The sequence below is a fragment of the Coregonus lavaretus genome (assembly GCF_964263955.1).
Source record: "Coregonus lavaretus genome assembly, chromosome: 28".
NCBI classification, from domain to species: Eukaryota; Metazoa; Chordata; class Actinopteri; order Salmoniformes; family Salmonidae; genus Coregonus; species Coregonus lavaretus.
The window spans coordinates 6,185,742-6,207,694 of NC_140015.1; the positions used below are offsets into that span (position 1 = coordinate 6,185,742).

Sequence of the window (21,953 nt, forward strand, 5' to 3'; positions counted from 1 at the left end):
GAACAGAATAGAAAAGCATTCCCACTTTTCTCATCTGTCGTTGAGGTGTGAGCTGAGCTACTTTGAGCGTGGGGTGCGAGAGACATGTTAGGTCACGTGACCTGCTTCTACATCCCCATCTACCAATGACATCATGACTTTCACCTGGTCCGCCCCCTCCCCCTCCACTCTTGGGCTTGTTGCCAGGGCAACCCAGGTGGCTGAGACTGAGGGTGCTGACCATAGAGAAACATTGAATTACTAAACAAAAAAAAGGTAATCAAGTGTTAAAAATCAGTGTTGTGTTTATTGTGTGGTGGTGGTGCTGACCTTGTTGGAGCGGAGCTGGCGGTAGATGTCGGTCTGCTGGCGGATTCGATACTCCAGGTCGGACACGTGGGCCTGCAGCCAGTTCCAGTGGCTGACTATAGAGGCCCTATCCACCGCATAGCGCCCCTCCGCACGTCTCCATCTGTAGAGCAGAGAGAGAGGAGGACAGGGTCAGAGCAGAGGCAGGAGAGAAGGGTGTGTGTGTGAGAGAGTGAGTGAGTGAGTGAGTGAGTGAGTGAGTGAGTGAGTGAGTGAGTGAGTGAGTGAGTGAGTGAGTGAGTGAGAGAGAGAGAGAGATTGTGTGTGGGAAGTGTGATTGCTTGTTTGAAGGAAGGTCAGTGAGGGCTCCGAGGTCAGTGACAAGGCCTTTTGGATTGAAGTAAACCCTCAAAAACATCCACCCACCTCCACTCAACACTAGCCACAGACTTTCATTATTACATTTAAGCCATCACACACATACACACGGGATGGGCACGGTTATTCCAACGGCATTAGTATTCGGTTACTTAAGTGTATTTTGTTTTTACATCTAAAATTTGATTTCATTATCTATGTGACATTGCTACATTCCAGGACAGACCATACAACATTTTTATAAAACAACAGTTTTATGACAGTTTTTATGAATGCGCCCCATAAAGAAGATGCACCGGTAGCCTAGACACTATTCACGCCTCTAGCTTGTTGTTGTCGGTCAATCAAAGCAGCTTTACAGTCAGAGGCTCCTTGTGTAGCAAGTGAAGTAGGAGATTTCTAATCAATGGAAATTCCCCTCTCCCTCCTTCCAACAAGCAAAGTGCATCACCTCTCCTGAGTCACGCGAGCAAGTCCCCACTGAATTAAAAAATGCATGATATTATTCGAATAGTGAAATCAAATGCCCATGCCTAACACACACTTTCCAGTCCCCCAGTGACTGATGACCTTTAGTCTAATTCAATCGACACTTTCTCTTGGCTCCCCAAGCTGCTCGACTTTGTTAGTGTTTCTTACATTTCAATAGCAGTAGCAGTTCAACATTTACCAAGTTTCAAACCTGTAGTTGCCACCTTCCCATGTGTTCTACACCTGGGTCTGCACGCCTAGTAGTTGCCTCCCCAACCCTGAACGTGCTGTGTTCAAGCCAAGATTTCGACATGATGGCGCTGTGAGCGAAGGACATTTTGGTTAGGAAGAGCTCTCTGTGAAATGACTCAAGATTACCCTCGATCACACTCTGTCCCAGAAAGAGGGAGGGACAGAGACAGAGAGAAACGAGGGTGGGACAGGGAAGACAGGGACAATGAGGGCAAGAAATCAGTGCAATGGGAGTAAGAGAGAAGGTGGGGAAAAGAGATATGATCAGAAATGGAGAAAGTGAAGGGGCATGTAGAGAGAGAGGGCTGCTATGTTCTTTCTATAGAGCCAGTTTTACATAACCCACTTTCCTACCAGTCTGGTGAGATGGCTGGAGACCAGTGACGCCTCTGCTGCAACAGGCCCTCCTCCCCCGCCCCCTCCTTTTCTCCCTCCTCATCTACACTGACTGGAATTTAGAGGACAACCTCTCAACACACTATGGGTGCGTCCCAAATGGCACCCTATTCCCTATTTAGTGCACTACTTTTGACCACGGCCCATGGGACTCTGGTCAAAATTAGTGAACTATATAGGGGATAGGGTGTCATTTGGGACAGCCCACTGGTTCAATACTCTCCCAAACACCCTACGGCTTTCATTCTCACCCTCTTTACAGCTATCAATAATCAATACAGACCAACCAAACAAGGTCACTTTTTGTTTAGAAGGGGCTATGTTCTCGCTCCCAGAATCTCTTATACCGACACAGAGACTTAAGCCTAGGAGGACTAGTATAGCTAAATATGCTGTTTTCAGGCAATGTAAAAAAGGAACATGTATTTCGAAGACTCAGAGATTTCATGTCATACATTCAAATGAATGCTCCAAAGTGTCGCCTGTCTATACACACACACACACACACACACACACACACACACACACACACACACACACCTTTTCATGACGGCTGAATATAAATACACCCTTCAGGAAAAAGACATGATAACGTTGTTACGTTACAGCCTTATTCAAAAATCCTCATCAATATACACACAATACCACTCCTCAGTAAAAGGCACATGATAGCCCGCTTGGAGTTTGCCAAAACAAGATTCTCTGGTCAGATTAAACCAAAATTGAACTCTTTGGCCTGAATGCCAAGCGTCACGTCTGGAGGAAACCTGGCACCATCCCTACGGTGAAGCATGGTGGTGGCAGCATCATGCTGTGGGGGTGTTTTTCAGCGGCAGGGACTGGGAGACTAGTCAGGATCGAGGGAAAGATTAACGGAGCAAAGTACAGAGAGATACTTGATGAAAATGTGCTCCAGAGCGCTCAGGACCTCAGACTGGGGCGAAGGTTCACCTTCCATCAGGACAGCGACCCTAAGCACACAGCCAAGACAACGCAGGAGTGGCTTCGGGACAAGTCTCTGAATGTCCTTGAGTGGCCCAGCCAGAGCCCGGACTTGAACCAGATCGAACATCTCTGGAGAGACCTGAAAACAGCTGTGCAGCAACGCTCCCCATCCAACCTGACAGAGCTTGAGAGGATCTGCAGAAAATAATGGGAGAAACTCCCCAAAAACAGGTGTACCAAGCTTGTAGCGTCATACCCAAGAAGACTTGAGTCTGTAATGGCTGCCAAAGGTGCTTCAACAAAGTACTGAGTAAAGGGTTTGAATACTTATGTAAATGTGATTAAAAGTTTATTTTCTAATAAATTAGAAAACATTCCTAAAAACCTGTTTTTGCTTTGTCATTATGGGGTATTGTGTGTAGATTGATGAGGGGGAAAAAACAAATTGAATCCATTTTAGAATAAGGCTGTAACGTAACAAAATGTGTAAAAAGTCAAGGGGTCTGAATACTTTCCGAATGCACTGTATACTCCCTCTCTTCATTAGCACACAATCACACATGCAGACTAATTATAGCACACAGAACTGTATGAAAACGAAAGTAAGGCAGCCTCCCATTTCCATTGGTAGTGTGATATAGGAAAAGGCCCCTGGAGTGTGACGTGGCCAGTTCCATGAAGGTAGCCAGTGAGCAGTAACATATGGGAGGATTTCAGAAGACTGAATAATCATCTACTCAGAGATGCTGTATTTTATATTCTGATTAGCAATAAAGCACACATGGACCTATAAAAAAGGCCATTGCGGGGAGGGAACGTGGTAGGGAACGTGGTAGGGAACCAAAGACAAGTTATAGGAGAGAAACAATTAACTCTTCCTGTCTAACCAAACAAACACAAATCTGAACCAGGACCCCTGAATCCACTGTTTATCCTGTTCATTTTAAATATACAGGGCTGTTTTCTACCCCAAGTCTATTTTTTCAATTAAAAAAATTCCACATGGGCTGTGGTGAGTGTGGGGGAGGGGGAGTACTGTAGTAGGCCAAGTACTGCAGTACTACAGTCAGCCACCGGGGGCAGTGGAGGGGAGAGCGAATGAACCATGCGTTGTAGGGCTATGGAGAGAGAGGGAGAATGCTGTGTGTAGTAGAGCTGTGGAGAGGGAGGGTGAGAGAGAGAGGGTAAGGGACAGAGGGAGGAGTTTTGGCTGCTGCCTGCCTGCTGCTGTAGTGACACAATGACTCCCCCCTCTCCTTTCTGTGATCCACACAGGAACAGGAAGTAGCCACAATCACATTCTCTCTCCCCCTCTCTTTCACTCAAGACACACACACAGAGACAGAGACAGAGGCAGTGTCTTGAATGATGCAGAGGTTGTTGGTTCTGCTCGCCCCAAGTCTTAGTGTCACACTCCTGATGGAAACAATTACACTAGAGCTCACATTAACATAAAACACTGGCGACCTACTGGCATAGGGGTAAGCCTTAGTGGAAAAGCACCAGTACAGGGACAACCAATAACACTGACGTTCACAGAAACACCCACACAGGAAAACACACACAAGTTAAATCGAATAAACAAAAACCAGGACAGGAGCTCCGACAAGAAATCTCTCCCACACAAAACATGATATGTGTGTAATATAACAACACTGTCATAGAGGGCATGTGAAGTGCCCCTTCTGACTTCCAGAAACCCAGACAAGGTTCTTTAGAAATAACAAGACATCTTACATTTATTCACCACTCATTTCAATAAGCGCTCAGAGCCGGCGAGGGCGTTCGGTAAAACAGGCCTCTTCCTTGACTTTCTGACAAAACTGTAATACAACAATTCTGTGTGAGTGTGATGGCCATCAGGAAAACAAGTGCCACTTTCCATCTCTGACTAGTACAGTGATATTTACTAACACAAACCATGGATTAGTAGCTGCCAAACATATACCACTGAGTCACTCGCTTTTCTCTTTCGACTTTTAATTGACATTCTCGGTTGCTTGGATGCGGTCTGGGACTTGTCTCCTCTCGGTCAGAGGGGAGGTTAAGTGGCCATCCTCTCTGGTGATGCTCCCTCTTATAGATCCATCCATCACACTACCACACACTATCTGCATTGACCCTTGTTGCACCAACTTTTTTAGACTCATCACATACGCTGCTGCTACTGTTTATTATCTATCCTGTTGTCACTTTATTCCTAGTTATATGTATACACTACCGTTCAAAAGTTTGGGGTCACTTATAAATTCCCTTGTTTTCGAAAGAAAAGCAAATTTTTTTGTCCATTAAAATAACGTAAAATTGATCAGAAATACAGTGTAGACATTGTTAATGTTGTAAATGGCTGTTGTAGCTGGAAACGGCTGATTTTTTATGGAATATCTACATAGGCGTACCGAGGCCCATTATCAGTAACCATCAGTCCTGTGTTCCAATGGCACATTGTGTTTGCTAATCCAAGTTTATCATTTTAAAAGGCTAATTGATCATTAGAAAACCCTTTTGCAATTATGTTAGCACAGCTGAAAACTGCTGTGCTGATTAAAGAAGCAATAAAACTGGCCTTCTTGAGACTCAACGTCAACAGTGAAGAGGCGACTCCGGGATGCTGACCTTCGCCAGTCTGGGATATGGCTTTTACTTTGCAACTCTGCCTAGAAGGTCAGCATCCCGGAGTGGCCTCTTCACTGTTGACGTTGAGACTGATCTTCAGTTTCTTGGCAATTTCTCATATGGAATAGCCTTCATTTCTCAGAACAAGAATAGACTGACGAGTTTCAGAAGAAAGTTATTTGTTTCTGGCCATTTTGAGCCTGTAATCGAACCCACAATTGCTGATGCTCCAGAGACTCAACTAGTCTCAAGAAGGCCAGTTTTATTGCTTCTTTAATCAGCACAGCAGTTTTCAGCTGTGCTAACATAATTGCAAAAGGGTTTTCTAATGATCAATTAGCCTTTTAAAATGATAAACTTGGTTTAGGTAGAGTATCTTATGATAAGCTGTAGACCACACTATTTACCAAGAGAGTTTTCATCTATATTTTTCATAGCTGTCTATTTACCACCACAAACCAATGCTGGCATTAAGATTGCACTGAATGAGTTGTACAAGGCCATTAATCAACAGGAAAACGCTCATCCAGATGCAGCGCTCCTAGTAGCCGGGGACTTTAATGCAGGGAAACTTAAATCCGTTCTACCTCATTTCTACCAGCATGTTAAATGTGCAACCAGAGGGGAAAAAACTCTAGACCACCTTTACTCCACACAAAGAGACGCATACAAAGCTCTCCCTCGCCCTCCATTTGGCAAATCTGACCATAACTCTATCCTCCTGATTCCTGCTTATAAGCAAAAACTGAAGCAGGAAGCACCAGTGATTCGGCTAATAAAAAAGTGGTCAGATGACGCAGATGCTAAGCTACAGGACTGTTTTGCTAGCACAGACTGGAACATGTTCCGGGATTCTTCAGACAGCATTGAGGAGTACACCACATCAGTCACTGGCTTCATCAATAAGTGCATCGATGATGTCGTCCCCACAGTGACCATACGTACATACCCCAACCAGAAGCCATGGATTACAGGAAACAGCCGCACTGAGCTAAAGGGTAGAGCTGCCGCTTTCAAGGAACGGGACTCTAACCCGGACGCTTATAAGAAATCCCGCTATGACCTCCGACGAACCATCAAACAGGCAAAGAGTCAATACAGGTCTAAGATTGAATCATACTACACTGGCTCTGACGCTTGTCGGATGTGGCAGGGCTTGAAAACTATTACAGACTACAAAGGGAAGCACAGCCGCGAGCTGCCCAGTGACACAAGCCTACCAGACGAGCTAAACCACTTCTATGCTCGCTTCGAGGCAAGCAACACTGAAGCATGCATGAGAGCACCAGCTGTTCCGGACGACTATGTGATCACGCTCTCCGTAGCCGATGTGAGTAAGACTTTTAAGCAGGTCAACATTCACAAGGCCGCAGGGCCAGACGGATTACCAGGACGTGTACTCCGAGCATGTGCTGACCAACTGGCAAGTGTCTTCACTGACATTTTCAACATGTCCCTGACTGAGTCTGTAATACCAACATGTTTCAAGCAGACCACCATAGTCCCCGTGCCCAAGAACTCTAAGATAACCTGCCTAAATGACTACCGACCCATAGCACTGACGTCTGTAGCCATGAAGTGCTTTGAAAGACTGGTCATGGCTCACATCAACAGCATAATCCCAGAAACCCTAGACCCACTCCAATTTGCATACCGCCCCAACAGATCCACAGATGATGCAATCTCTATCGCACTCCACACTGCCCTTTCCCACCTGGACAAGAGGAACACCTACGTGAGAATGCTATTCATTGACTACAGCTCAGCATTCAACACCATAGTGCCCTCTAAGCTCATCACTAAGCTAAGGATCCTGGGACTAAACACCTCCCTCTGCAACTGGATCCTGGACTTCCTGACGGGCCGCCCCCAGGTGGTAAGGGTAGGTAACAACACATCTGCCACACTGATCCTCAACACGGGGGCCCCTCAGGGGTGCGTGCTCAGTCCCCTCCTGTACTCTCTGTTCACCCATGACTGCATGGCCAGGCACGACTCCAACACCATCATTAAGTTTGCCGACGACACAACAGTGGTAGGCCTGATCACCGACAACGATGAGACAGCCTATAGGGAGGAGGTCAGAGATCTGGCCGTGTGGTGCCAGGACAACAACCTCTCCCTCAACGTGACCAAGACAAAGGAGATGATTGTGGACTACAGGAAAAAAAAGAGGACTGAGCACGCCCCCATTCTCATCGACGGGGCTGTAGTGGAACAGGTTGAGAGCTTCAAGTTCCTTGGTGTCCACATCACCAACGAACTATCATGGTCCAAACACACCAAGACAGTCGTGAAGAGGGCACGACAAAGCCTATTCCCCCTCAGGAGACTAAAAAGATTTGGCATGGGTCCTCAGATCCTCAAAAAATTCTACAGCTGCACCATCGAGAGCATCCTGACTGGTTGCATCACCGCCTGGTATGGCAACTGCTTGGCCTCTGACCGCAAGGCACTACAGAGGGTAGTGCGTACGGCCCAGTACATCACTGGGGCAAAGCTCCCTGCCATCCAGGACCTCTATACCAGGCGGTGTCAGAGGAAGGCCCTCAAAATTGTCAAAGACTCCAGTCACCCTAGTCATAGACTGTTCTCTCTGCTACCGCACGGCAAGCGGTACCGGAGTGCCAAGTCTAGGTCCAAAAGACTTCTCAACAGCTTCTACCCCCAAGCCATAAGACTCCTGAACAGCTAATCATGGCTACCCGGACTATTTGCACTGCCCCCCCACCCCATCCTTTTCACGCTGCTGCTACTCTGTTAAGTATTTATGCATAGTCACTTTAACTCTACCCACATGTACATATTACCTCAACTACCTCAACTAGCCGGTGCCCCCGCACATTGACTATGCAACGGTACCCCCCTGTATATATAGCCTCCCTACTGTCACTTTATTTTATTGTATATATAGCCTCCCTACTGTCACTTTATTTTTACTTCTGCTCTTTTTTTCTCAACACTTTTTTGTTGTTGTTTTATTCTTACTTTTTTGTTTAAAATAAATGCACTGTTGGTTAAGGGCTGTAAGTAAGCATTTCACTGTAATGTCTGCACCTGTTGTATTCGGCGCATGTGACCAATAAAATTTGATTTGATTTGATTTTGATTTGATTTGATTAGCAAACACAACGTGCCATTGGAACACAGGACTGATGGTTGCTGATAATGGGCCTCTGTACGCATATGTAGATATTCCATTTTTTATTTATTTTTTAATCTGCCGTTTCCAGTTACAATAGCCATTTACAACATTAACAATGTCTACACTGTATTTCTGATCAATTTGATGTTATTTTAAAATGGACAAAAAATTTGCTTTTCTTTCAAAAACAAGGACATTTCTAAGTGACCCCAAACTTTTGAACGGTAGTGTATATCTACCGCAATTACATCGTACCCCTGCACATTGACTCGGTACTGGTAACCTGTGCATATAGCCAAGTTATCATTACTCATTGTGTATATATTATTACGTGTTATTTATTTTCTATTATTTCTCTTTGCACTGTTGGGAAAGGGCCCTTAAGGAAGATTTTTACTGTTAGTCTAGACTTGTTGTTCACGAAGCATGTGAGAAATAACATTTGATTTGATTTGACACTTCCTGTGTCTCTGTGAGAGACCTCACTTCAGAGACACATACAGAGAGGTCACAGAGCTCCGGGAGGCCGTGTCTGGGTGAAACAAGCCCTGGTGGAAATATAGGGATACACTGCCTGGCATTGAGAAGAAATCCAGAATAACATCAGTAAGGAGCATGTCTGGCTTTGTGGTAGGAAAGTGTGTGTGTGTGACCTTGAAGCGTGGGGGTCCTGTCCTCTCACCCGGGGTGAGTCATTCACACCGCTCTCTACTCTGCTCTCACCTAGGAATGGGAGCTGTTTTGCAGGGCCGAGACGATACCAGTGTCACGATACTCGTTAGTATCGAGGCAAGGAAACAAAACAAAGTGGATTTAACTTCTGTAAGAGAACAGCCCTATTGTTGGAAACAAACATAATTATATTGTCATCCAAAGTGGCATTTATTTATTTCCCAATATTTTACATACAGCAGGTTTTTAAAGGACCAAAGAGTTTGATCTGCGTCGCATTTTCATTTTTTGCAAGGACAAAATATTGCGATACTGGTATCGTCACAGCCATTCTGTTTTGTAGTGTGTGTGTGTGTGTGTGTGTGTGTGTGTGTGTGTGTGTGTGTGTGTATATATATATATATATATATATATATATATATATATATATATATATATATATATATATATATATATATATATATATATATATATATATATATATATATATATATATATATATATATATGTGTGTGTAGCTAGACAGTAGTAATGTCCATAGTAAAGGAATGCCAGACCACCAGATGATGGCTAGCTGGTAAACTATAGAGAGAAATAGAATGGAATATCATGCTCAATATAGCAATCATAACATCAAACTAGCCCACCACTCCAACATCAAACCAAGTGCCTTATGATTTGTAGAAATCTAACACTTTCATGAATATTTCAGATATTTTCAGAAGTCAGCCAGTAGCTTACATATGTCTGTCAGTCAGTAGTATACACACACAAACGAGAAACCCGCCCAACGAGGAAATGAACGCAGCGAGCAGTGAGGCAAAACAAACACACAGGAAATAAAAGGCCGGTGGTAATCGTCATGGTCGCTGAGGTAACAGGGACTAAACCGTCAGAAGGAAATAACATCTGACTATTAAAGGGAAAGGAATGAGCGCATTGGGAGAAAAATCATCCACCCTTCTTTAAAATACATGAGCATATCTAAATGCCATTAGCAGTGTGGGATGAGCCAGGAGACACATGCTGCTTTTAGCAGCGACAAAAGACAGAGAGAGAGAGAGAGAGAGAGGAGGGTGGAGAGAAAGCAGCTCTTCCAGTCAGCATGTGTGTATGTGTCTGTGGGTGGGGTTTAGTGGAGAACAAAGGGTTTGATGTGCTGGGAGAGAAAAAAACAACGGTCCCGCCCACCTCTCCCCTATCACATGACTAGCCTTCATGGCGCAGCAAAGGCGGCGCGAGTGAGAGAGACGAGTGAGATGGCGGGAGTGAAAGAGAGAGGCGAGAAGCAGAGGGAGGGAGTGAGGAGGCGGAAAGAATGGAGGGAGAGGGGAGTAGCGGAGTGAGGAGCCGAGAGGAGAGAAGCTGGTGAAAGAGGAGAAGTGGGTGAGGAATGGAGAAGTCTGGCAAGGGCATTTACAAACCCATTCCATTCCTGCTGGAAAAATACAGGGAGCTAACCAGAGCTCTTCTGAATGGTCTGACTCCAACACCATCATTGAGTTTGCTGATGACACGGCGGTGGTAGGCCTGATCACCCATGACGATGAAACCGCCTATAGGGAGGAGGTCAGAGACCTGGCAGTGTGGTGCCAGGACAACAACCTCTCCCTCAATGTCAGCAAGACAAAGGAGCTAATAGTGGACTACAGGAAACGAAGGGCAGAGCACGCCCCCATCCACAGACAGGGCTGTACTGGAGCAGGTCGAGAGCTTCAAGTTTCTCGCTGTCCACATCACTAAGGAAAGAATGATCATGGTCCACACACACCAACACAGCCGTGAAAAGGGCTTTACAACGCCTCATCCCCCTCAGGAGGCTGAAAAGATTTGGCATGGGCCTTCAGATCCTCAAAAAGTTATACAACTGCACCATTGAGAGCATCTTGACTGGCTGCATCACCGCCTGGTATGGCAACTGCTTGGCATCCGGCCGCAAGGCGCTACATAGGGTAGTGCGTACGGCCCAGTACATCACTGGGGCCAAAAATTGTCAAAGACTCCAGCCACCCAAGTCATAGACTGGTCTCTCTGCTACCACACAGCAAGCGGTACCGATGCACAAAGTCTGAAACCAACAGGACCCTGAACAGCTTCTACCCCCAAGCCATAAGACTGTTAAATAGTTAGTTAAATAGTTAACCAATAGCTACCGGACTATCTGCATTGACCCTTTTTGCACTGTTTTGACTCATCACATGCGCTGCTGTTACTGTTTATTGTCTATCCGGTTGCCAAGTCCCTTTATCCCTACCTATATGTACATATCTACCTCAATTATCTCGTACCCCTGCACATTGACTCGGTACTGGTAACCCGTGCATATAGCCAAGTTATCGTTACTCATTGTGTATTTATTATTACGTGTTATTTATTTTCTATTATTTCTCTCTGCATTGTTGGGAAGGGCCCGTAAGTAAGCATTTCACTGTTACTCTACACCTGTTGTTCACGAAACATGTGATAAATACAATTGTATTTTATTTAACTGACCGACTGAGACCAACATGCCATAAGCACCGACAGGGAAACATGGTTTAAAGGGGCAATATCGGTGATTTAAATTAACGATATAGGCCTAGAGCCAATGAAACAGTGGTGGGGTGACCTGCTTTGTTGTTTGAATCCCAGATTGCCCCTTCAAAACATGTTTTATAACGAGGCCAGATCAAGGGTGGGCCAATCCCCTACAACGGCTTACTAGCCTCAGGCCTACATATTCCTCTACCATAGTCCTCTACTATATAAAGTATGTGATGGAGGATAGATAGTGAGAGCCTTTGATAAATACTATTATTAAAGATTAAATATAGTTTGTCACTGGCCTACACACAATACCCCATTATGTCAAAGTGGAATTATGTATTTTTATTAATTAATACAACATTTAAAAGTTGAAATATCATTAAGTACTCAACCCCTTTGTTTGGGCATGCATAAATAAGTTCAGGAATAAAAATTTGATAAAGAAGTCACATAATAAGTTGCATGGAGTCAATCTGTGTGCAATAATTGTGTTTAACATGATTTTGGAATGACTACCTCGAATCTCTGTACCCCACACGTACAATTATCTGTAATGTCCCTCAGTGAATTTCAAACACAGATTCAACCACAAAGACCAGGGAGGTTTTCCAATGACACAAAGAAGGGCACCTATTGGTAGATTTAAAAAATATATATAAAAGCAGACATTGACTATCCCTTTCAGCATGGTGACGTTATTAAACTTTGGATGGTGTATCAATACACCCAGTCACTACAAAGATCAGTTGCCAGAGAGGAAGGAAACTGCTCAGGGATTTCACAATGGAGGCCAATGGTGATTTTAAAACAGTTACAGAGTTTAATGGCTGTGATAGGAGAAAACTGAGGATGGATCAACAACATTGTAGTTACTCCACAATACTAACCTAATCGACAGGGTGAAAAGGAAGCCTGTACAGAATAAAACATATTCCAAAACATAATAATGCATCCTGTTTGCAACAAGGCACTAAAGTAATACTGCAAAAAAAAGTGGCAAAGCAGTTAACTTTTTGTCCTGAATACAAAGTGTTATATTTGGGGCAAATCCAACAACAATACCACTCTCCATATTTTCAAGCATAGTGATGGCTGCATCATGTTATGGGTATGTGTGTAATCATTAAGGACAGGGGAGTTTTTCCAGGATAAAAAATAAACGGAATGGAGCTATGCACAGGCAAAATCCTAGAGGAAAACCTGGTTCAGTCTGCTTTCCATCAGACACAGAGATGAATTCACCTTTCAGCAGGACAATAACCTAAAACGCAAGGCCAAATCTACACTGGAGTTGCTTACCAAGAAGACAGTAAACGTTCCTGAGTGGCCGAGTTACAGTTTTAACTTAAATCTACTTGAAAATCTATGGCAAGACCTGAAAATGGTTGTCTAGCAATTACATTTACATCATTTAGCAGACGCTCTTATCCAGAGCGACTTACAGTTTGTGCATACATTATTCTTCTTTTTTTTTTTTTTTTTCATACTGGCCCCCCGTGGGAATCGAACCCACAGCCCTGGCGTTGCAAACGCCATGCTCTACCAACTGAGCTACCTCCCTGCCGGCCATTCCCTCCCCTACCCTGGACGACGCTGGGCCAATTGTGCGCCGCCCCATTGGTCTCCCGGTTGCGGCCAGCTACAGCAGAGCCTGTAGCCGGCAATGACCAACAACCAATTTGATAGAGCTTGATGAATATGTAGAAAGCTCTTAAGAGACTTACCCAGAAAGACTCACAGCTGTAATCGATGCCAAAGGTGATTCTAACATGTATTGACTCAGGGGCTTGAATACTTATCTAATCAAGATATTAGCGTTTTATTTTTCATATATATATATTTTTTTAATACAAATGTTAGAATCTTTCTTCCACTTTGACAGAGTATTTTGTGTAGATTGTTGACAAAAAAATGACAATCAATCCATTTCAACCTATAAGAGTCTAAGCTTGGTCTAAGATTATACTAAGCTATATGGAATTGTTTTAAGAAGGTCATACCAAGGATCATTTAGGTATTTGATTTTTAATTTTAAAAGACCCCTTGAAGTATAAAAAATAATAATATTTTTGGCCTTACTGCCATTACCCCATACAAACGCATTGAATAACACATTCACAACATGGAACAAATCGTCCCCCAAAACATTTTCGAAAAGGGCGTTTGTTTTGAAGTGTCTATCCTATTTCTGAGAGATATGGAAGAGCAGGATTTTTGTTATTTTTATTATTACTTTTTTACATGTATTTAACCTCTTATTTTTGGCACTAAACAGTTGCCTTATATACTTCCATTCATTTTTTCAACTGGTACCGGGGGACCTTCAGACGAGTCTTGTGAGGCATATGGGGGTCCTAGAGCTAAACAACTGACATGTACATGTTTGTGAGAGTCTCACCTTTCCACAGAGGGGTCATACTAGCACAAACTGTTCAGACGCTACAGACAGAAGTTGGCAGATCGGCTGTACAGACTTCAGACGAGTCCCAAGATGCTTGTGGGGGTTGTAGAGCAAAAACGGAGAACACCATCTTGTTAGTGAGAGTCTCATCTTTCCATAGAGGGTTCATAATACACTGAACAAATATAAATGCAACAATTTCAAAGGTTTTACTGAGTTACAGTTCATCTAAGGAAATCAGTCAATTGAAATAAATTCATTAGGCCCTAATCTATGGATTTTGCATGACTGGGAATACAGATATGCATCTGTTGGTCACAGATAGATACCTTAAAAAAGGTAGGGGCGTGGATCAGAAAACCAGTCAGTATCTGGTATGACATCTCCTTCGCATATAGTTGATCAGGCGGTTGATTGTGGCCTGCGGAATGTTGTCCCACTCCTCTTTAATGGCTGTGCGAAGTTGCTGGATATTGGCAGGAACTGGAACACGCTGTCGTACACGTCAATCCAGAGCATCCCAAACATACTCAATGGGTGACATGTCTGGTAAGTATGCAGGCCATTGAAGAACTGGGACTGCACAAAATTTGAGAGAAATAAGCTTTTTGTGCATATGGAACATTTCTGGGATCTTTTATATCAACTCATGAAACATGGAATCAACACTTTACATGTTGCGTTTATATTTTTGTTCAGTGTAGTTTGTATGCCAAACCGTTCGGACGCTACAGACGATTTTGTGAGAAGACCGATATCATGGTCTGACAAACTCCGCTCTAGAGCTGTCACCTTTCACTGCAGATGTGGAAGTGCGACATAGGCATGTGGTGGATTGAGACGCATCCATTGCAAAAATAACTGCTCTCTAGCTTAAACTGACTTTTTTTATTTTATTATGCCAATTAGATTTCCGCAGGGCACAGACATCGACCTTAGGGGGGTTAATCCCACTTTGTAACAACAAAATGTGGAAAAATTCAAGGGGTGTGAAAACTTTCTGAAGGCACTGGATGATTTACACTGTCTGTGAATCAGAAGGGGTTTATGTGAGAATGGTTAAGCTCTCATGTCCTGCATACTGCAGCGTCTTGTCATTTCAGCTTAGTCTTCTCTACAAGGACAAAAATGTTCACAATCGAAATGCAATCGAACAGTGGCATCGTCTACATTTCAACAGAAAATTGTCTACATTTCAAAGTGAAAAGAGACCATAGCACTCAATTATTTTGACTGGATGTTGATCCACCATGTACAGTATATTAACTCTGTTACACAGCCAGACAGAAGCAACTTTAAAGTAGGCTGGCTTCAAGTTCGCCTGACATGCCAATCTGACAGCGTGCTTGATTTTTGAAGGGGGCCATACACACACAAAAGCACCCTATCCGTACCTCTCTGCACTCACACACCCCCAGCCCCCACCACATGTCTGCCTGTAGGCACATTTCCACCGTGTTGCTCCTCTTCATTGGGGGACACATGGTCGGATGCGCGCTCGAGCGAGCGACCTCTTCACCCCCTCTCCCATACTCAATACCCCCCCCCCCCTTTCCCGTACTTTATTTCTATCCCCTCCCACCCTCCTCTTTATGCCTCCCCCTCCACTACAAGGGCATTGTAGATTATCTCCCCTAACCCTGCCTCCATTCTATCTTCACCCCCACCTGCCTCAAACTGCCCTCCCACTATTAGCCCCCTGGTGTGGGAGATAAGGCAGTAGAACCCAGTAAATAACTCCTGTTGTATGACGGTTGCGTATGGACCAGGCATCCGGCCAGGCTGATCGGCTCCTCTCTGGGTCCCCCGATAACAGACCTGATTCTATAGACACCATAAGAGAGACAACCACCAGCCAGCCAAAAACCTGGACTGCGTCCCAAATGACATCCTTTTCTCTACACAGTGCACTACTTTTTAAGTTAATAGTAATGCACTATATAGGGTGGCATTCGGGACGCTACCCTGGACCAGCATATTCCACAGGTTCTAAACCGGGCCGGATGGGAGAGGAGGAGAGAGTGGTGTCATTCTTGACCTCACTGCAATGAGGGTCAATGTCTTGCAGAGAGGAGATAAATCGGGAATACTAGCAGAGTACTGCATTTGGAAGTCTTGTAAACAATTGTGGATGTTTTAACTGGGGAACTGACCCAGACACAACAAGGCTTGTTTTCATGACCCTACCAAAAGGTAGGACACATCTGGTTTAGATATTTGCTAGGTTCATAACATATAATTCTTTGAATTTTCAGACAATGGTTTTGGTATAGGAATTCCTTTTTCTACACACTGTTTCGAGGGCTGAACTGCACTGCAAAATACAATATTTGTTATAGAACAAGGTTGAGGATTCCTTCCTATCTGGGGATGGAGGCAGATCTAACCCCTGAGGGTCACATGCCTCCCTGTCTGTTCTGCTGTAACCAGGCAGCTGAGGAATGCTGGAACACAGATTTAAACTGTCATGGTTCTGGAATATGTTGTCAGGATACTGTAATATGGGGCAATAGGCAGAGGTCTTGTGCACCCGGCGAGAGTTACTTTGGGAAAAGTCAAGGAAGGAACAGGAAACTAAGATTGACAGAACATGACGTCGAAACCCAATTTTACATGTTTGTGTTTATGTTTGTCTTTTAGCGCCTGGCTTCCTGGAAAAGTATTTTGCCCTTTTCTCTGCTAATAAAAGACACATGGACTCTTCGATCCATACAAGGAGAAGCACAGCTGCTTTCCAGTGAAAAAAAAAAAGGGGGGGGGGGGGGGGAAACACTAAATACCGATAACTCGATGCAATACCCACAGCGTTCTTTGAAAGGGGTAGGACTATACTGCAATACATTTAGGCCACAGATGATTCAAACCAAACGGTTCGATGGGTGCAGATCTGACGGGGACCGAAGAGTGTAGGCCTGTATTCCCGGGGCCTTCTCTGTGCTCTGTGACGTCCCCGGCCGGCGTTGTGTTTCCAGGTGAACGGAGAGACTGAATGTGTGCTGCTGGGACACCAGACCAGACCGTGGCTGGGGCCTGGGCCAGAGGGGGGACGGGGCCTAAAGCCTTGTTGCTGTGACTTAACGGGGTTAAGTGGGGCTGGAATGTTGGAGTCATTACATAAAGAACAAATGATGAGCTAGAGAGAAAGAGTAGGGGAGAGTGAAAGTAGAAGAGCGAGGGAGGGAGTAGTAGAGAGCGAGTAGAGAGATGAAATAGGGTGAGAGTTGAAGAGAGGAGAGAGTGAATATAGTGTGTTATGAAATTGTTGTGGGTTGGTATTAGGAAGGAGAGACGTAGTGTTGGCTAACCCAGTCCAGATGTGAGGATGGGAAAACATTGCGTGTCTGACTGCACAACCCACAGGGTAAGGAACTCAGATACCGGTTTGAGGCTCCACTCCTCTACATGTTCCAATTCCACACGTCCCTATTGGCCCAGGCTTGTCCAGAGACACATCACCATGCCGGGCAGAGATGGCCGGATAAGAGACCTCATCAGGGGCATTTAAATCCAGTTTGGTTGAAAAAAAACCCAGAGCTAAATAATATATTCTGTTTACAAAAAAAAAAGACCAAAATAAATCAGGATCTATCCTTTTTTGAAACTGGGTTAGTCATCACACAATACCTTTTCACTAGCCTAAAGAAAAGATTAGGCTAGGGATGTTAGCCGCAGACACACCAGGGTTGAAGTCAAATACATTTCAATTCCAGTCAATTATGAAAGTAAAACAAATTCCATTTAATTCCACATTTGTATCATTTAATAATATACAGTACCAGTCAAACGTTTAAACACACCTACTCATTCCACGGTTTTTCTCTATTTATTTTTTTACTATTTACTATATTGTAGAATAATAGTGAAGACATCAAAACTATGAAATAACACATATAGAATCATGTAGTAACCAAAAAAGTGTTAAACAAATGAAAATATATTTTATATTTCAGATTCTTCAAAGCAGCCACCCTTTGCCTTGACAGCTTTGCAAACTCTTGGCATTCTCTCAACCAGCTTCATGAGGTAGTCACCTGGAATGCATCTAAATTAACAGGTGTGCCTTGTAAAAGTTAATTTGTGGAATTTATTTCCTTCTTAATGCGTTTGAGCCAATCAGTTGTGTTGTGACATGGTAGGGGTGATATACAGAAGATAGCACTATTTGGTAAAAGACCAAGTCCATATTATGGCAAGAACAGCTCAAATAAGCAAAGAGAAATGACAGTCCATCATTACTTTAAGACATGAAGGTCAGTCAATACGGAACATTTCAAGAACTTTGAAAGTTTCAAGTGCAGTCGCAAAAACCATCAAGCGCTATGATGGAACTGGCTCTCATGAGGACCGCCACAGGAAAGGAAGACCCAGAGTTACCTCTGCTGCAGAGGATAAGTTCATTAGAGTTACCAGCCTCAGTAATTGCAGCCCAAATAAATGCTTCACAGAGTTCAAGTAACAGACACATCAACATCAACTATTCAGAGGAGACTGCGTGAATCAGGTCGAACTGCTGCAAAGAAACCACTACTAAAGGACACCAATAATAAGAAGAGACTTGCTTGGACCAAGAAACACGAGCAATGGACATTAGACCGGTGGAAATCTGTCCTTAGGTCTGATGAGTCCAAATTTGAGATTTTTGGTTTCAACCGTCGTGTCTTTGTGAGACGCAGAGTAGGTGAACGGATGATCTCCGCATGTGTGGTTCCCACCATGTAGCATGGAGGAGGTGTGATGGTGTGGGAGTGCTTTGTTGGTGACACAGTCTGTGATTTATTTAGAATTCAAGACACACTTAACCAGCATGGCTACCACAGCATTCTGCAGCGATACGCCATCCCATCTGGTTTGCACTTAGTGGGACTATCATTTGTTTTCCAACAGGACAATGACCCAACACATCTCCAGGCTGTGTAAGGGCTATTTGACCAAAAAGGAGAGTGATGGAGTGCTGCATCAAATGACCTGGCCTCCACAATCACCAGACCTCAAACCAATTTAAATTTTAGTAATTTAGCAGACACTCTTATCCAGAGCGACTTACAGGAGCAATTAGGGTTAAGTGCCTTGCTTAAGGGCACAGACAGATTTTTCACCTAGTCGGCTCAGGGATTAGAACCAGCGACCTTTCTGCATTTTTTTCATACTGGTTCGCCGTGGGAATCGAACCCACAACCCTGGCGTTGCAAGCGCCATGCTCTACCAACTGATCTACACGGGACAATTGAGATGGTTCGGGAAGAGTTGGACTGCAGAGTGAAGGAAAAGTAGCCAACAAGTGCTCAGCATATGTGGGAACTCCTTCAAGACTGTTGGAAAAGCATTCCAGGTGAAGCTGTTTGAGAGAAAGCCAAGAGTGTGCAAAGCTGTCATCAAGGCAAAGGGTGGCTACTTTGAAGAATCTCAAATATAAAATATATTTTCATTTGTTTAACACTTTTGGTTACTACATGATTCCATGTGTTATTTCATAGTGTTGATGTATTCACTATTAATCTACAATGTAGAAAATAGTAAAAATTAAGAAAAACCCTTGAATGAGTAGGTGTGTCCAAACTTTTGACTGGTACTGTACTTAGTAAAATGATGGCCCGAGTTACATAGAAGGACAAACAAGATTCATCTAATAGCCTAAAATTGTTTGTGACAAGAACAGCTTGGTACGTAGTCTACCAGAGCTGCCAGTTACCTCTTGTATCAGCTACTGCAGGCACAGGTTTTCTTAATGGGTGCTTTCCCAAGTGTCTCTATATAGAAAAACCTCTAATCAACTTAAGCCTTTGAGAGGCAGCAGGGAGGGATAGAAAGGAGGGAGGCTGTTTAGGGAAGTCCTGTCCTACACTCTCCAAACTATGTTACAGTTTGGATGTAATCATGATAGAGCTCCCAATGAGTAGGTGTCCAAACTTTTGACTGGTACTGTATATATTTTTTGATAATTGAGACCGACCGGCTCAATTCAGTCTTATGTTACAAAATTTGAAATTGTGTTTTTTACATTGGATAAAAGTAGAGACTCAGAGCTAGAAAATGGTATTTCATACAATACAGTTGAGGAACAATGGGAAAGTAATTCTGCTTTGAAAGTTGATAAACCTGTAACCTCACTTTTGAGACAATGGGCCTTGAATGTTTTGGTACCTACTGGAGAGCTCTTCTTTGTCTACACCCATTCAGCATCGTTCACACCCTTTTAAGCTTTAGCCCCACCCATCTCTTTAAGGATTCACATGCGAGGCTATGTACTAAACAACCAAAGATTTCAAGACTAAAGGCTGGCTTATACTACGGGTGCGTTCGTAAATTTAATCTGGAGTGCCAGTGTGCTCTGGGTGTTCGTAAAACTCACAGTGTTGTCAGATTGGCCGTTCGTAAATTCAGAGCACACTGGATGCTCTGGCCGAAAAGTAGGGTTGATCCGAGCGTTCTGACCTAACAACAGCAGTCAAGCACCCAAGCTAACTGGCTAACACTGGCTAGCTACTTCCAGACACAAATGAGAGAACCGCTCACACTGACCATTTTACTCGCCATAGCAGAGCTGGTTAGGCTGTTTTTATGATATCCAGAGCATTGGTAACTGCAACTGTGCTGCTGGCAACAATCTAATTACCAACATGTACTGACACCGGCCATATTCAATGGGTGTTGAGCGTTCGTAAATTCGTCATTTATTCTGCGCTCTGGCACACTCAGACGAGAGTGCTCTGAAATCAGAGTAGATAGCCAGAGCGAATTTACAAGCTATGTGTATTGACAGTTGTCGCAGTGACAAACATTTTCCTTGCATAGTGGAGTCTTTTTTTTAGACATGTAGCTAGCTAGCTAAACAAATAACCATAATCCTAACTCATAACGTTACTACCCTGCATGGTCCCCTGTAGCTCAGTTGGTAAGAGCATGGCGCTTGCAACGCCAGGGTTGTGGTTTCATTTCCCACGGGGGGCCAGTATGAAAATGTATGCACTCACTAACTGTAAGTCGCTCTGGATAAGAGCGTCTGCTAAATAAAAAAAAATAAAAAAGAATCTGCAGGTAGCTAACCAACCAGGTTCAATGTTAGCTTACATTAGGCTATAACTAGCAATGCAAATGGCTCTGAGATACGAATATTACTACACAGACCATATGCGTAACATTAGCTAGCTAGCTAACAGTACACTTTAACTTGAAATGAAAACTACTTTCTATCAAAATTAGAAACATGTAATATCTGAAAATGTAGCTAGCTACTCTCTCTTACCCGTATACATGGACGGATGCTTTTTCCCTTCCTCTCTGTCACGGATGCCATGGTTGCCCTTAGTTTGAAGATGTGTAAAACACCTGTCCACAGATTACAACAGCCTTCTTTCTGTGTGTTCTCTTTTCGACTCAGTCTGCATATTTGCAATCAAACGGCAGAATTTTCTTAATCTCCCTAGCTATCATACTCTAATTCCACTGATTTCAAAACGTGGTCCTCCAGAAAGTGGAGAGCAACACTTACTACTACGTGATGTCTTTCAAAAAAGCTGCATTAGAAAGGATTACCTACACATACTGACCAGCTCATATTATAGACAGAAGCGTGCTACATGGAAGACCAATCTGAACTCATCGCTCAGCATGTCCAGCCCACTCATTATCTCGGCCAATCATGGCTAGCGGGAAGGTTGCTGTCTTTTTCCATGGCTAAACCAACTAGGCATATAATTTAACAATTTTACTCGTATTTACAGATGGTATACAAGTTTGTTATTAAAGGCACATGAAAGTTCACGTTCCAGAAGGCATTTCTGCCAAAAAAACACATTTTGAAAAAGAAAAAAGTTTACGTTCAAATGGCGCTCCTGTGAAGTAGTGACATAAGCCTAGTTTCTG

At 43.7% G+C, this 21,953-nt stretch overlaps 1 protein-coding gene across 1 annotated transcript in view; it reads right to left on the reverse strand.

Moving 5' to 3' along the window:
- Positions 1 to 21,953, reverse strand: part of LOC311103297 (KAT8 regulatory NSL complex subunit 1-like) — an 87,874-nt gene that overhangs the window by 13,164 nt on the left and 52,757 nt on the right. The window contains 1 exon segment of the mRNA XM_084144832.1: positions 310 to 451. Coding sequence (XP_084000958.1) covers positions 310 to 451 — 142 coding nt within the window.